This window comes from Alligator sinensis, unplaced genomic scaffold (genome assembly GCF_000455745.1).
Source record: "Alligator sinensis unplaced genomic scaffold, ASM45574v1 scaffold763_1, whole genome shotgun sequence".
In the NCBI taxonomy this organism is placed as follows: Eukaryota; Metazoa; Chordata; order Crocodylia; family Alligatoridae; genus Alligator; species Alligator sinensis.
The window spans coordinates 149,761-167,236 of NW_005842744.1; the positions used below are offsets into that span (position 1 = coordinate 149,761).

The 17,476-nt window shown below is 43.3% G+C and overlaps 1 protein-coding gene across 1 annotated transcript in view; it reads right to left on the bottom strand.

Annotated features, from left to right (window-relative positions):
- The window catches only part of ITGA9 (integrin subunit alpha 9), a 373,158-nt gene that overhangs the window by 98,149 nt on the left and 257,533 nt on the right, over positions 1 to 17,476 (bottom strand). The window contains exons 19-20 of the mRNA XM_014525097.2: positions 6,650 to 6,736; positions 4,884 to 4,963 (exon numbers count right to left, since the gene is read on the bottom strand). Of these exons, the coding sequence (XP_014380583.2) occupies positions 4,884 to 4,963; positions 6,650 to 6,736 (167 nt within the window). The remainder of the gene's footprint in view (positions 1 to 4,883; positions 4,964 to 6,649; positions 6,737 to 17,476) is intronic.

Below are 17,476 nucleotides of genomic sequence, written 5' to 3' on the forward strand. Positions count from 1 at the left end.
AGCCCCTCCCCCCCCACTCCTTTTTTTGGCACAGGATAGTCTCCAAGTTGCAGGGAGAACCAATCAAATATGGGTAGTGTGATTTCAATAAATGTCTGTACATCTAAAATGGAACTACTTTCACAAAAGGGTCTAGTAATTTGGTGAATTTAGCTCTAGTGAATAATTCTGTTCCACTTAAAAAACTGAACATTTTGCAATCCATAGAAAAAATAGTAATGACTCTTAGGCTGATTCAGAATATGCTACCAAACATGTAGCCGCAAGTGGCCCCTTTGTTAAAGGGAGGCCCCATTTTAGCAGAGCCGGGTTTAACAGCTAACTTGATGTGTACATATCCAGCATTGTGTGGTATGACCATAGAATAAGAGCTACTCTGTGCTTAAGTACCTTATGGAAACAGGATGTTTCCATTCATCACAGCCTGATTGAAGCACAGTATAGATTTCCCTTTTCCCATTTATTCATGGGCCTTTCATAGTTGTTCCTGGTGTAGTAACCAAGTGCCTTACAACTACCTTTCTATTACCAGTAGGAAAGTATTGTTATTTGATAGATGGGTAACCAAAGCATGAAGTTAAGCAACTTTCCCAAAATTGCATATAAAAGTGGGTCAGAGCCAGAAACTGAATCCCTCTTTCTAATAGCTCAGTCTAGATCCTTAACCACAAGACTATCTTTCCCCTACTCCTTTTGACATAAGAAACCATTGTCTCTTAATCCCCTTGACTCCCTGTACTCTGCACAAACTAACACACAAACTGACTCTTGATAATACCTCCTTCTCCCACCCCAATGGGACTGACTTCTTCTCTTAGCTGTCATGACTTAGAAATCTGAGACGAAGCATTATGGGAGAAAGCAAAACCAGTGATTTATAGGGCAAACAAGAGTTTCCTTGAGTCCCAGCATTCCCCTCATTTTGACAAAGTGACAACTAACACAGAGAGTTGACATTAGGGTCCTTATGTGTTAAGACAGGCATGGGAATGTTAAAATGGACTGTTAGGTTTTTAATACATTATTGTTAGTTGCTTTATAGACTTAGGGTAAACCTCTTGAAAACATTACCCGCTACATTGACAGAGAAGGATGCTCAAGATCCAGAGTAATATAGAAAACTGGCCCATTTTTCTCTTCACTGTTTCTATATGTTCTGAGAAACAGTGGATTGGGTAAAATTAATAGAGCCCTGAGAGGCTTAGCTTGTGCAACATTTAGGATTTACATGGTCAATGACTAGAGTTCTTGCTGACCTTGAAAGCATTACAGGGTCATCCTTTCACATGGATGAACTGCTCTGCATGGATAATAAAATCTCTCTAATGTATTAGACACAAACAGTCTTGATCCTCTGATGTGGAGGTCTCTCTTACTGTATTTCATGGCAGCAACATATGCTATAGGATCTTGTTCCACACACCTGTTATTTGGTGGGTGGGAAGTACTCTTTACAATATCAGGGTCAATGAGCAACTGCTAGTGCTTGTCTCTCATCTATAGCAGTCCTATGCAAGTTTTTTTAATCAGGAAGAAGGAATTAAGAATGATCATGTTCAATATGACATGGGACAAGTCAAAATGGGGCCCCTCCAGGCATCTGCAGTTACATCCAAGAGCACAGAAAGTGAAAGCTACGGTTAATGTTTTATGAGAAGTGGCAGCGTTAGGATCATGGGTTAATAAAGCTGTGCTATCATCAATCCCCACAGGAGTCCACGCAGTTCACGTGACCTAATCACAGTTGGAGCTTGCTTCATTCTGGCAGATCATCCTAGAAAGCACAGAGCGTGTGTTACAGCTTTCACTGGCCCCAGGATCAAATCCCTATGCACACATTATAAGTGCTGTGTATTCAAACAGGCAGTTGGCCTAATCCCACACACACAGCAAGTTTCTGAATGTCCTTTGGACAAAATGCTCTTCAGCTGTCTCGTGCAGCTTGATCACAGAAGATCAGCAGGAGAAAAAAATGTATGTTCAAGAAAAGGTCAGAGAAAAACCCTGATAGTCTAATGAATATAGGCATGAAACAGGGAATCCTTCCCCTGTTACTAGAAAGTGGTATGGCCTCTTTAAAAACAAGGCCTTTGTAGTAACCAGCAAAGCAGGACCCAGGGTGCAAGTCAGCTGACAGGGGAGTCACCTGACTTGCAGGGCAGGGCTTAGGCAGTATAAGAGCCCACAGCTAGAGAGGGAGGGAGCAGTCTGCCTTTGCAGGCTGCTGGAAAAGAAGCTATGCCCTGAGAAGGACTTTGTCAGACAGACTGGTTTGGGGCTGTTTGCCTCAAAGGCTCTAAGCTACCAGGGATGCAGCCCTGTACTTAAAATAGCAGAGCATAGTGATTGGTTGTGTAACTAACTAAGGTTAATTACACAGCCCAAAGGAATAAGGACTTGTGTTAGCTAGTTGGCTAACTGGTGGTTTATTGGAGGTCCCATTAGTTAGTGCCTAAGGGGCCTGTGACTGCCTTGAGCTCTTCCCCGGGTCAGGCTCAGGGCACGGATAGAGGACCGGGCGCAAGGCCAGAACCCAGAGGCTGGCATACCCTGAGGCAGGAGGCCCAGTGCTCAGAGCAGCGCTCAGTGCTACAGGGCCGGGGGCCCAGACACAGAGAGACTGGGCAGGCTCAGTGCCTGGAGCAGGGTGGAGATGGGGCCAGGGGCCCAGACAGAGAGAGCCCGGGGAGGCTCAGTGCCAGAGCAGGGATGGAGACCCCAAAGAGCCTGGGCTGGTAGGGCTATGACCCGGAAGCCTGGCCCAGTAGAGTGGGCCTAACCAGCAAGGGACCAGCTACAGCACAGGGGCAGAAGCTGGGAAAGCCAAAGCCTTAAAAAGGGAGTAATGGTCTGAAGTGGCCTGGTGGTTTGGGGACAAGTGTCCCATTGGATGTGATGCTGCGTATTATCAGGGAGGCATGTTTGTGACTATGGGGGTGGGTAGAGGTCATGAGTTAAGCCATTGAGGCCATGGTGGGCAAAATACAGCCCACTGGCTGGATATAACCCACAGAGTGATTTTCCCTGACCCACCACGTGTGTCTCAGCCCCGTCAAGTGGTGCTAGAGCACCTCCATCCTGTGTCATCCTGCTTGCTCTGGCATGGCCACACAACAGCAGCAGCCCCCAGACCTCCCTGCATGGCGTGGGGTGTAGTGGTGTGGAGCACAGAGGTGTGGGGACAGTGGCAGTGGTGGGAGCTCCAGTGGGGGCACTGCATCCGGGGGCATGGGCTGGTCTCAATGGAGACCGCCCATCAGGGAGCTACATGCGAGGTTGAGGGTCAGTCTCCATGAAGACCAGCTCCTGGCCATTGCCCTGGTGCCAGTCCCAGATGCTATGCCCTCACCAGGACTCCCACTGCTGCCACTGCCCCCACATCGCTTACCCTTTGCTGAGCTGGCAGGTCAGGGGGCTGCTGCTGCCACCACGTGGGCATCCTAGGGTAAGCTGCAGGCTGTCACAGGACAGGGATGCCCCAGCTCACCTCACCTCACCTCCCCTAGCCCTGGCCCTGGCTCAGTCCTGGCTGCTGCAAGTGGTGGGGCATGGAGTCACTGCTAGGTCCACCCTGCTTCCTCTCCCACCTGCAGGCTGTCCACCGTGGGCCAGGGAAGGGGACAGGAGAGGGGAAGAGGGAGAGAGGTTAAGCTCCTCCCAAGCCTCCTCTGCAGGGCTCACAGATTTCCTCTCCCCTTCCTGGGTGCTGCAGCCCCCCCCAGTGAGGCCTGGTGGCAGCTTGCAACTCTGCCCCGGCCCTGCGCTGTCACCACCCCAAGATCCTGGCCCTGGACACAGCTCTGGGGAGCCTTGTGGGTAGGGTGCATGGGCAGGTTAGGAGCTGGTCCAGGCCCAGGGCCAGGATCGTAGGGCAGTGACAGTGTGGAGCCCGGGCAGGGTAGAGCTGTGATCTGCTCCTTGCACGCCCCTGCCCACAGAATCCACACCCGTCGCAGGGGCATGCAGGCAGCAGATAGTGGCTCTGACCCAACCACTGTCACTGCCCCATGACCCCTGCCCTATGATCCCAGCCTTGTCCGCACATCCCACTCCTGAACACCGGTGCCCGGGGCCCCATCCGACATAGGGAGTTTTGGTGAGTTGTTGCAGGGGTGGTGCTGACCCGACCCACAACAGGTCACACAAACAGCTTTTGTAGCTGTTGGGCCCAAATTACTGCCCACCCCTTCCTTAAGGCAACCCATATCAGGTGAGTCAACCATGGAAGAAGAGAGCAAGCACCGCATTCATCAGTCTCTGAAGGCCGTCTCCCTTTCATAAAGCTTCCAACAAGACATGGTGGGCAGAAAAACAAGGTGAGTCCTTAAGAAACAAAGCTGAGACACAGCTTAGCAGGGATGAGGCAGCCTGTAGGGGCATCACAATGGGTCCTCAGGTGCCTAACCTGTTACAGGGTGCCTTTTTCTTTCTTTTTTTTTTACTTTTTACTTGAACTTAACTATTTGTTTCACTTAAGCACTGGAGCAAATGGGCCCAACTGGCTGTGACTTTCAGGTACAGCTGAGTTCAGAGATGAGTGGTAAAAAGTGGATTGTTACTTGAGATCCCCTCACCCTAAAGCTACCTGAGGGCTGTTTTGGACCCCAATACAGTCAGGAGGACACAAAGTGCTGGCTCTAAATGTTATTGATTCAACAGCCCAAATGCAAAGGCAACAGCTTTCTGGAGTCCACGCCACTGAAAGAAGTCTTCAGGATGTGGTTCAGACAGCTTTTCAGTCCTGTTGTGCCATGAGGACATATGAATTTAGCTCTATTTATTTATTTATCTACCATATATGTCAACAAGCTTTTCTACAATGGAGAACCAACAGTACTTAACTTCATATGCTCAAGAGTCATAGCTTGCCAGAGTCTCCTTACCTTTGGGCAGTGATAAGGAACGTAAGAATCTCCTCTTCCCCAGACAAACGGCTTGTATCAAAGATCACGCTGAACTCATACTATGGAAAGAGAAGGTGGCATTGAGCAAAGATATACTTCCCTTTTCCTATTTTAGAATGACATGTCTGCCAACCCACTTCAGTTATGGACTCATATTCCTTTCCACTGCATCTACCTGCAAAATAATATTCTTGAGGCTAAAAGGCTGCTCTAATTTTTGCAGAGGGAATAGCACTGTGCAGCACCCATGGGGTCCTGTGGCTTAAAGCCTCCTGTATGACTCCCCTCTTCAGCTGTGCTGAATGCTCCTTAGCCACAAGTGAGGATCAGGGCTATAGTGGTTGGAAAGCTGACTTTCTGCCTGTACAGCCATTTGGTCTCCCAAGAACCACTAGACTGTGGTTGTTCCCAAGTCCCCATCCCCTATCCCCCCCATCCCATCCTATCCCGTATCCCTTCACCCCACCCCGAGCGGCTACTTTTAGTCTGGGAGAAAAATTATGAACATCTGCACACTCAAGGTTTCTCCCCATAGAGCAGGAACTCTCCCTGGAGAAAATTAACTTCTGTACATAGCCTTTGTAAAAATGGCTGCCTTTAATTCCTTGAATCTGCTTCCTATATTCAAATTGTGCCTGCTCAATTTCTCTTACAAATGATACTTTTCTGTCGTTTGCTGTATAGATTAAATAAAGCTGCAGAGGAGCAATCCACCTATTCTTCTGTCACCTGCATCAACAATAAAACTGGACACTGAGCTTTGCCTGGAGTGCTTTTTCTTAGTGATGAAGGAGGTACCACTGGGTGAAATTCTTAGGACCGAACCCTTTTTTCCACCAAAAAATGCAGGTTGGAGTCAAACAAAATATTTTCCCAATTTCTGTTGAATTTGACGAACCATTTAATCAGAAAAAAATGAGGAATTTTTTTTTTTAAAGGCTTTCATTTTGACAAGTTTTTAAACAAAATATTTCACGTGTTCAATTCAAAATGACATCAATATTTTGATTTTTTTCACCCTTTGGTATTATTAAAAATGCTCTAAAATGTTATTAAAAACTCCAAAATTAAGTATTTTTAATTCAGCCCAAGATAACTGTTCTTCACCAGTTTAGTTCGTCAAAAAAATTACAATACATTTATATAATATCATGAAATATACATTCAATTCATACATGTATTACATTTTGCTTTTTCAGTTCAGCAAATGAGCTAACAAATCATTTATTTATATAGAGACATAAAGAGCAGCTGGATTGCCAGATATCACTGTCGGAAATTTCATCTTCGAACTTAAATAAGCAAAATTAGATGTCATTGGGAGACAGTCCTTTGAAAAGGCTCAATGTCATCTTTGTAGGCACTGATCTGATTATGGCTATATTTGAATGTACTTCTCAGAACATAAGACAAAATTAAAAAAAAAAAAGTTGGGCAGTAAAAACAGCCAGGATAGATAGAGGGCTCTTTTTTAGCTTTCTGTTGGGGAAGTATTACATAACAAATTCTAGTCGACTTTCATTAGCACTGCACGTACGTTGCAATGGGCACAGCACTGCTGTTTGGTGGGAAAGAGCAGCATCACCTCACCACAAATGGGAAAGGCAACCACAGCAGCCCTGGGGGACAGCTGTGAAATCAGCAGTGCCACAAAGTGCATTTACACTGCAGTTCTCCTCTACCCCTTCCCTTGACGCAGAGAGGTTCATAAGCTATTGTCATGAAACCAAGTGTCAGCACTTTACCCTGGACTTCGATCTCATGAAAGGAAATCCCACGCTGCATTTGAGGAAGTCTGACTCCAGCAACTCACAGGCAATACCCATCTCTTCCTGAAGGAAAAGAGGAGAAAAAAGGGTGAATGTATGGCATTGTAAAGTTAGACACAATAGTGGTGGTGGAGAGAGAGCGAGCGAGAAAGCGTGCATGTGCAACCAGGAAGGAGACTAGCGAAAAGATATGAATCATGGGGAGACAGGGAAACCTTCCCCCACTATTAGCAACACTGTCCCTACAACATTTAAAGTCAAAACAACTGGAAAGATAGAGCACTACACTCCATAACTTCATCTGTGAACAGTGGATACAGATACATAAGAGCAATAAATACTAAATATCTTACGAGGAATGACAAGGGGGAAACTCCACACACAAAAATACATTACAGTCAGTCAGATATTTAAGTCCTCCGCCCCTCCTCAGCCATTCTCTTGAGTTATTTATTGGGTATATTTTTATTGCCTTCCTGGGGATCTCAGGACCAAACGAGCTCTGCTCATTCATTCACGCTCCATACACACTGCTTGCCAAAAAAGTTGTTTGGTAGCCTTTTGTTGTATTCCCAGCTACACTCTCAAGATCTGTTTTGGGTATGCTACTGAAAGCAACATTAAGCACACCCAGCTTCTTTCTAACAGAACACAGAAGACATTTTTTTAACATGTAACTCATGCAGTGTGGGAATAAGTAGCTTGTTTCATGGAAATGGTCTTGTAATGAATGTACAGGTGGTATTGTAGCAAAACCCCCAGTTTTTCTATTTTTTCCTTTTAAAATGCATTCCCCCTCCCCTTCCCCAACCATTTCTGACTTTTTCTTTCCGTTTCTATTCCCTATAAATAAGTATATGTGAGCTAAGACATAGGATAAGCATCAGCATTTTATTTGGGTAGCAAGTTCTATTTGTTTCGTTTCTTCTCCTTCTTTATATTGTATAATTATTATGTTTATATTGATTTTTACTGTGCTATATTACTGTTTTACTGGTACTATATGATTTAGGCCTACATATGTAAGTTAGCATAAGTCATGTCAAGTTTCCATTTTGTTTGTCAAGTCTCCATCCTGTCCCCAGGCCCGATTGTGTAACCCATGACTCACACCTACCCCTCCTATGTAAATTGGTTCCTAAATGAATGGGGATAAATAAGGATGCTTGAGAGACAATGGCAGTAGGTCTAAAAATAGCTCCCTCTGAATGACCAAACCATCAACACCAATACATGGACCAACGACCCAGCCCTTGGAACCACCCATCAGCTTTCAAGAAACAAAAGATGAGGCAACCCACCATTGTGCCAGGCTGCACATGCTCAGTAAGAACACCTGGTGCCCTCTGGGACAGGACTGACCTTGCCTGGACAGGCCCTCCCCATAGGAGATCAGAGGTACTCTGCCCCATAAAAGGGGTAGTAAAGACTGACTCCTTGGGATGCGCTCTCCATCTGGACCAGGACCTTGCCACACCACCTATCCACCCAGAGGCCCTGCTGGCGACCCCGCTCTGGACAACACCTACTGGACAACATCTGTCTCTGTGTGTATGGGTGTGGGGGGGTGTGGGTGTGCGTGCATGTGTGTGGGTGTGTGCGCGCTCGTGCGTGCCAATAACTTCATGGGGCTGTGCAGTGTGTTGTCTGTTTAAGAAACTTGTTATTTTGAAACCCCAAGTTCAGTTTTTGTCTGTTTCCTCCTTGCCACCACTTATCTGCCCCCCCAATATCTTAGCTGTCTGCCTCAGTTTCCAGCCCCAATCTACCCTAAGTAACCCCAAGCCTCAGCTCCTCAGCCAGCTTCTCTCTCTAGTCCACTGGTTCTAATCTCAGTTCTGGCAACTTTCACTCCCTACGCTTTAACTCTCTCTCTCACCTTAACCTTCCCCCAAGTATCCCAGGTACCCCAAGCACACACATACATACCGTGCCACTGAAGTTAGGAACTTACCTATGTGTAGGTGGGTTGTATGTGTGTGAACTGGTGAGTGCATGTGTATCTTTGTGTATATATATATGTGTGTGTGTGTGTGTGTATATATATATGTCATTGCGTGTATGATATTATGAATTAGCGATCTGTGTATGTGTACTGAGTGTGTGGGTATGGACAACTGATTTTTGTCTAACTTTTGGGGTGTATAGTGTATGTGCTTGAATTGGTGATAGGTATACATGTGCCTAGGCTAGTTTGGATGTGTATGTGCCTAAGTTGGTAGTGTGTGTGTGTGTGTGTGTGTGTGTCCAATTGATTTGTGTGTTTGTATATGTGCAATTGTGTCACACCCTCCTGTCTAACAGCACAATATTGAGATCCTGAGAGTTGGCCTGACCCCACAGGGCAACAGTATACACCTGCCCACAGATAACAAATCTCTTTAGTTATGAGACACAATCCTGGGTAAACTCACAGCTAATGAAAACATGATATACCATGAAACTCTACATAATCGTATAAACATAAATCTGCAGGGAGCCTTACACTGGCCAAATACTGATCTCAGTTAAGTTAATTGAAATTTGCTGCTGACTTCAACAGGATAAGGATCTGACCTTAAGTTAGCTGATTTTGGACTAGTTTTGTGTTTAGTCATTAACTGTCTACTTACACCTGTTCTCCCACATCATTTAAAAAGTGAGTAGTTTTAAGCATGTGGAAAGTCTCATTGAGTTTAATTATCAAAGATTAAGCATCTGTTTAAAGGGTTTCCTGGATCAGAAACTTGGATCTCAATTTAGGAAACCATCTCAACTCAGGAACGCCAATCAATTCTACTGATTTGATAAGATAAAGAAATGTTGTAAGGAGAAATTGCCAGAATTTCTCCTTTTTATCTTTTGAGATGTCTTTTTGTCAGTGGAGTTTCTCTAGTATTACATCACTAAGCCTTACATCTGAACCTCATTCGCTATGTTCAATTTTGGACTGACACTTTAGTTGCCCTTCCTAGTTTTATGACCATGACAAAAGGTTTTGTAGCATAATGGATAATGCACTAACCTTATGTTGCAGAAAAGCAGCATGCTTAAATATTGTCCCAATTTCATCTATTATATTTAATAATACCACCAACACAAATACAGCTCCTTTTGGTAAAGCATCCTCTATATTCATTTCATCCTCCCAAAGATTTGAGAGCTGGGAGGTTATGTGTTCCGTCTGTGATTTTTTTAGTGATCAAGTGAATGCAGGCAGAAAACAGATGTATAATGAAAGGAAAGTTTCACAGATGTTTCAAGCTAGGAAAGTTCTGAGTACTTTGCTGAGCAAACTTCCCTGTCTGTTCAACAATGCTTACCTGAGAATTCCCTTAATCTGCCAGCCCCTACTCAAAAAAGGAAGATTTTTATTTACATAGCTGTTTGCTGGTGACAATGTACAGACAGACCTCAGAGACTCCTTTCCTCAAAAATTACTTCAGAGGCCTTATCATTTTAGGGACCGTAGAAACAAACAAGATAGCAGAGAGGACTCTATGATCTGATAATACTAGAAATCCAGTTCCTCTTTGTCCTGACAGCTAGCTGTTGCCTATTCCTTCCAGTCACTTTGTTTATTGACACCAGGTACATCCAGATCCCAGATGTTTATAATGGTCTGTTAAGAAAATAATGAAAATGTTGCACTAGCCATCTTTGCTTCTGTTTAAAACTATTTTGTATAAGTAGCATACTGGATTTGAAGGACACCCCTACTTAATCATGACAATATGGTGTTTAAATTATACCCAAAATAAAGTTACATTAAAAGAATATCTTATAGGCTATAAAGTGCAACATAAAAAAAGGAAATACCAGAATTAAGGTTGTTTGTGCAGTGTTAATTAGGTCGTTGTTGTGCATTGCCTTCATGACACAGTTTTTAACTACATGATGACACACTTGTTTTTCATAAAACCTTCGCCTCACTCTGTGTACAGGACAGACAATGGTAAGGAGCAAATGATCAATGTTTTGGTTGTGCGTGACCCTTGTGCCTTGATTACTGCTAACTATTCAAATATTGTTCTGATGGCATGTCTAACTATAATGTCTGAATGCTTTACAGTTTTGGGTGCCCAATTTGAAATACTACATAGCAATATGCAGCATTTTATATGTTCATAGCATAATTTCTGACGGCTTCTGTTCTTGTGGTTTTTGCATAGCACTTCCTCAAATCAGGTCCCACATTCATTTAAGAGCATGATGGGATCTGATTCCATGATCCCAACAATTTGTGCATCCTGCCAGGCCACAGGAGGCATGATTTGGGACCAGGGACCAGGTCCCAATGGCGTGATTACTGCTTGCTGGTGCAGACAATTGGCTGATTGTTGCTCCCAGTCCAGGGACAACACGAGTCAATTCAAGACTCATGTGACCCTGGGGCTGGAACCCACAAACAGCTCGCTCTGGTTACCCTGCCACAAGTTCAATTTAAGGTGCAATGTAAATCAGCCACAAAGATATTACACATCATTTGTGAAATATTTTTATGCCTAGTTTCCCATTTTATAGTGCCATTAATTCCTTGAACAGGTGGCAGGATTACTAGTTATGGTACAATTAACAGCTTAATCATATGCTAACTGTAATGTCTATGGGGGCCTTAAGACACACACTTAATGACCACCTCTGAAAAGTCTGATTTGAGTTACTTGTTCAACAGTATGTAAGAAATCTATAGCAGAGGCAAGGATAAAACCCAGTTCTTCAGGGTAGCATTCAACCACCATAACCATGAGACCAACCCTTCTGTTCCTGCAGTCCCTTGCCTCATTCAATATACGGCTTCTAGTTTTTGCAGCAAGTGCTTTGGGAACCCTACAGACAACTGCCTCTAACTATACAGGCCTGATTCATTCCCAGAGCAGACCCATGAAATAGAGCGGCTCAGCATTTCTGAAAACCAAGTTACTTGTATTTCTGTGTCTAATTATTGGAGTTGTATGGCAGAATTAACTGCTAATGACTTATGAAATAACTCACTTTTTTTAGTTTTGACTAGAATAGTGGTTAAAACTAATTTAAATAGCCTTTCATCAAGCAAACATTTCTCAAACATTCCAGAAAATTCTCTAGCAGTAATCATAAGAAATTGGAATACTGTTCAACTCTTGCCACCACAAAAGTAAAAGTAAACTATAACTGTAATAAGAAGAAATGTGTCTGAATTAAAACAAAATGAAAACAAAAAGGCATGAAGAAATCCACAGGAACCAAAAAAGTGGCAGAAGACCATAACTTCTTTATAGGCTATATTTGTGCCTTTCATTTTGTCACTTTTCCTGAGAGTGACATATCTAACTCTTGTGAAGCCTACTGGTATAGTCAAGTGATTGAGGTTCAGAAATACTTTCAAAACTACTACGCTGCAAAGGCCACCTTGACAACTGTAAAAGACCTGTTATGCCCCAACTTCAAGGAAAAACAAAGTAGGGCAGCTGAATGACATGCCTTCAATCTTTGCTGGAAAAAAGGAGTTTTGTACATGAAAATTGTACATGTACATCAGACTGAAATTCAGGATAACACAGTCAAAATCACCAGCTACATACTGCTGTACAAAGAGGAAAACCCCCTTATCAGCAACTAAATCCAAAAGCATTTGGTCTTGACCAACTTCAGAGCAAGCATGCCACAATTCCAGATGCGAGATGAGTGACTGCTTATAATTAAGGACCTACCAAATTTGCAATTGCACAATTTTTGTGGAAAATGAAAAAAGGGAAAGGATCCATGAAAAATAGTGAATGTTGTGAAATTCAGATGGCTCACTGCAAAAAAACCCCACATAACTTACTGCAAATAAAGTCAGTAGGTCTTCATGAGCCAACAATCTTCATGGTGCTATAGCCCATCTATGTATCCTGCCATAGGGGAAGGCAGAGGGGAGCTGCCAGCAAGAAGGCTGCCGACAAGATGGCTTCCAGCCCCACCCCTCACCACTGACTGGCTGAGAGGGCTGCCAGTTGTGTACCCCCCCTTCCACCAATCTGCAGTGGGGGGGCGCATGATGGACAGCCTTCACAACCAATCAGAGGTGAGGGGCAGGGCTACCGGGGGCCCCTTGGTTAATAAGAGGCACTGGGAGCCCCACCACACACAGCCCATGACAATGGTGATTATCCCTGGTATCTGCCCACAAAATTGGCCGCCTGCCTCTTCAAGTTAGGTAGACCCCTACTTATAATACATAAGAAAAACCTGAAATCATATGCAAAATTGATCGAGATTAGATAGTGTGAGGCCAGCTGATTTGTCAGCTTACACATTTCATCTGCAATACGTAGGCTAAGTATAGAGAGTAAAAAAACCGAAGGCTGAATTCAGTCTTTGCAAGTTAGTTTAAGCTGCAAAGACTGAACTGATGATAAGCAAGTGAACAGACATTCACTTTTGATTCCAGAAAGGCAGTCACATGCCTGCAGTGGCCAGGCCAGAAGTCTAGGGGCACTACAGCAGACCAAAGGAAATGAAAAAGAATCATATTCTGAATCAGAATATTGAAGAACAAAGTGAAGTATGAAGTGCAGTATTTTTTCCTATTTTCCTACTTTTAATAGGTTAAATATTATTTAAGGTGATCAGAAACAGGATTTTTTCTTTAAAGAATAACATTTTTGCTTTAAAAAAATTCTACATAGGTCTAACTGCTAGACATTTCATATCATGAATGAAATACATTCTCCAAAGTAGGCCAACCTTTGGCAAAACTTTTTTTGAAAAAGCCAGCAGTCAAAACTCAATTAAAACCAGGACGGTTTAAACTGGTGGTTAAAACCGCAGTAAATGAAACGGTCCAATGCTCTTGTGAATAGTGCTGTTTACTTAAAAATGTTGTAGACACCACAAATTTAATTTTCCTAATATTAATGGGTTTAAAAATCTCAAACACAAATCTGGGAAGAGAAATGCAATAGGAAAAAGAGAAAGAAAAACAAGACAGACATTTAGCATTGGACCAGGTGCTCACAATTATGTTGGTGTAGCTCTACTGACTTCTACAAAGTAATGCCAATTTATATCAGCAGAGAATCTGGATTATTATAAGAGGCTATATAGCAGAGTTGTCAGGGTTGTTGAAAATGTACTGCCACATAAGACTGGAATTTCTAATCGAGCTGGACAATGAAGGTCCTTAGAGTCAAAAGCTTTGCTTGCTTTCTTAAATCTTCCATGGTGTGTAATATTGCTGGGAAAGCCAGTCAGACAAATAACTATTATTATGTAATACATAATACCTGGTGTGAGAAACCTTCTTTTTGGGCTAGCTTACAAATGTAGACTAGGTACAAACATTGAAAAAGCCTGAGGTAGAATTGATCTAAGTTAAGCAGTTTTCTCTAAGCAGCATAGTTTCGATTGGTAGAGAACAGAACACATATTCACCCATTGCTGGGGGGTTGCAAACCTTAGACTGGGTTCTGCCATTTTTAAACTAGTGTGTGTGTGCCAAACCTCTGTTCTGTTACAGGCATAGATCTGCGCTTTCTGTGTTGAACTTCTGTTCTGTTACGGGTATAGGCTGGTTTCCAATCACTTATACAAGTAAAAGTGTAATGTCTGTACCTGGCCACAGAGACTTTTTTCTAGAATTTGAACATTACTTTAACATCAGGTTAAATCAGCATTTTATCTTGGCGACAAAATCCTGCTGACAGCTGCTATAGGAATAATAATAATAATAATAATAGTAATAATAATAATAATAATATAAAAATAGATCTATGTTGTATCTACTTTACCTCACCTGAGCAATCATTTGCATTGGAAAAACGGTAATCGTGAGTGGTTTTAGCTGGTTTTGTCATTCAAGAGGATGTTACTATAAATAATTTGATTAAGTGACTCGAGCATGTTGGTATTTTCCAGGTGCAGGCCTGAGAGGAAAGGCAAATGGCCCAAGTTATGGTAATGTTTACAGTCTCATGTTTTAGTCTGTACTAGCTTTCTCCTACTTATAGTCTGCTGCTATGTGGAGTAGAAAGTAATTTACCTTGTCCCCATTGGTCCTTCTGACCAATACGTTCCACTAGTTGATTACCACACGGGCTAGTCCTGGCACACAGCAAATCTAATTAGTTTCCCTGAAAGATGCAGCTACATAGTCTCCAGTTCCAGGCAGCCCATGCAGAATGGTTTGGCATACTTGAGGGCACTGTTTCCAGGCCAGATCAGTTTTTCTATGTTGACATGGGCTAGACTCAGATCTCTAAGAATGCAAAAGGTGGCTGAAATAAACTCCTCTAACATGGACTAACAATTCATCTAAATTCAGTTTGTCTGAAATATACATTATTTATACGGATATCTCAAATTTTTTTAATCTGCTGAAAGGGATAATTTTCAAATTGGTTTAGACCCAAAACTTAGACTTTAGAATCAACAGCAGTTGAAAGAGCAAGAGCCTGGATACTAGGGGTGTGCAAAACAGGCTGTATGATTTGGATTTGGTCCAAATCAGGGACAGCGATTCGATTTGTTGATTCGGATCACTGTCCCTGATTCAATTTGGCTGAATCTGAATGTGAAGATTCAATGATGATTTGGTGAATCGGTGATTCGGCCATAGACACAGCTTTAAATGTTTTTTCTATATACCTCGAGGTACCATGTGCAGCTTGTGAATGCTGCGATAGTGGGGTGGATGGAGTGTCCCACAGGAGCGCTGGGGGGCCCCCCACGTGCTTGGCGGCAAACCCGGAAGTGGATCAGAAGTAATCCCAGGCCACTTCCAGGTCCACCGCCGAGCATGCAGGGGGGTGCCCCTGCACCCCTCAGCTCAGCCATCAGCCACAGGGGACCCCAAGTGCCTCCCAGAACCAGGAGGCACCAATCACTGAGTAGGGGGTACGGGGGGGGCCTGTGCGCTCCCCAGCGTACCCAGAAGCAGACCGGAAGTTCTTCTGGTCCACTTCCGGATCCACTGCTGAGCACTCTGAGGACACCCCCCTCCCCCCATGCTCCTGTGGGACACTCCATCCATCCCAGCATCTCAGCATTCATGAACCACCTGGTACCTTGAGGTGTGTAGAAAAAACATTTAAAGCTGTGTCTATGTCTGAATCATCGAAACTCTCTGAATCTCTCCGATTCAATTTGGAGGGTTCTGATTTGATTCGGAGAGATTAAAGGGTCTCCTGATTCGATCAGGAGATTCAGCTACCAAATCAGGCCAAATCTCTACCGAATCGAATCAGCAACTGAAGTGTTGCACAGCCCTACTGGATACACATGATGTGAAGTGCTAAGTCAAGCTATGTGAAAAAGACATAAGGGGAAATCAAATATGTATTTCTTCCCTGGTCAGGCTCTGTGCCTGCACCAAAGATTTGTCTGACTGTTGAAAGAAAATCAATGGTAATGACTGCCTGCAACAGGTTGTACACTGAGGTCTGGATCATTCACTCCTAAAGACATAACTGGGCTCTGGCATATCCTCCAAGATCTTTTATTGTCAAGGGAATGTGAAAATGTACAGACCAGTACACTGGTCCATGTTTGACAGTGTCCATTCAAATACACTTGCCAGAAGGCGGAAACAGGATACTCTCTGCTTGATATTCAACTGACTCAGGCATACAGGGTGAGTACCAAGGACTCAAAGGGGCATGCTGGGTTACTGAGTTAGTTTCTGCTATCACAGACCACAACATCATATAATCTCTTTCATAAACTTAGCTAATAAAAGACAGGAAACAAAGGGTAGGGCTAAATGGTCACTTTTCAGGATGGGAGAGGTCAATAGAGGGGTCCCACAGGGATCTGTGCTGGGCCTGGTTTCATTCAACATTTTCGTAAGTGACCTAGAAAAGAGAATGCATATTGAAATCTCCAAAGTCTATAGATAATACTAAATGAGTCTAGGTAGTCAAATACTAAGCTGATAGTATGGAGCTGCAGAAAGATCTCACAAAACTGAATGAGTGGGCAAAAGATTGGCAGAGGAACCCCAATGTCAACAAGTACAAGGTAATGCAGTGGGAGAAAACAGCTTCAACTATATGTACACAATACTGGGCTCTGAACTAAACATTATGACTCAGAAAAGAGACCCTAGAATCACTGTAGATAGTTCTCTAAAAACATCATCTCAAGGTGCAGTGGCACCCACAAAAGCCAATAAAATGCTGGGCATCACTAAGAAGGGAATTGAAAACAAAATAGGGATCATCATCACCATCCCACTATATAAATCCATGGTGCACTCACAACTTGACTATTGTGTGCAGTTCTAGTCTCCACATCTCAAAACAGAAGCAACAGCATTGGACAAGGTACAGAGAAGAGTAATGAAGCTGTTTAGAGGTACAGAGCACCTATCATACAGCAGAGATTAAAAAGGCTAGGACTCTTCATTTTGGAAAGGAGAAGGCTGAGAGGGAATATGATAGAGGTCTGCAACATCATGAAGGGTGTGGGAAAAAAGTCAATAGGGAACTGCTATTCACCAAATCCCAAAATACAAGAACTAGAGGACACCCAAAGAAATAAACAGGAGACCGGTTTAAAACAAACAAAAGAAAGCACACTACCTTCTTACATGAATGTAGTTAACTTGTGGAACCTCTTGCCACAGGAGCTAGATATTATAGTCAGGTTCAAAAAGAGATTAAATGAATTCATAGAGGACTTATCCTTGATAGTTATGAAACAGAACAGTCTGACATTTCTAAACCACTGATAGCTGATGTCAGGGGATGGATTACACAAGACATGTTCTGTACATTTACTTTCCCTTCAAAGCAGGGGTGACCAACCTACACTATGCAGGGCAGAGAGCACAAAGCTGAGCAGCAGATCAGGCAGGGAAAG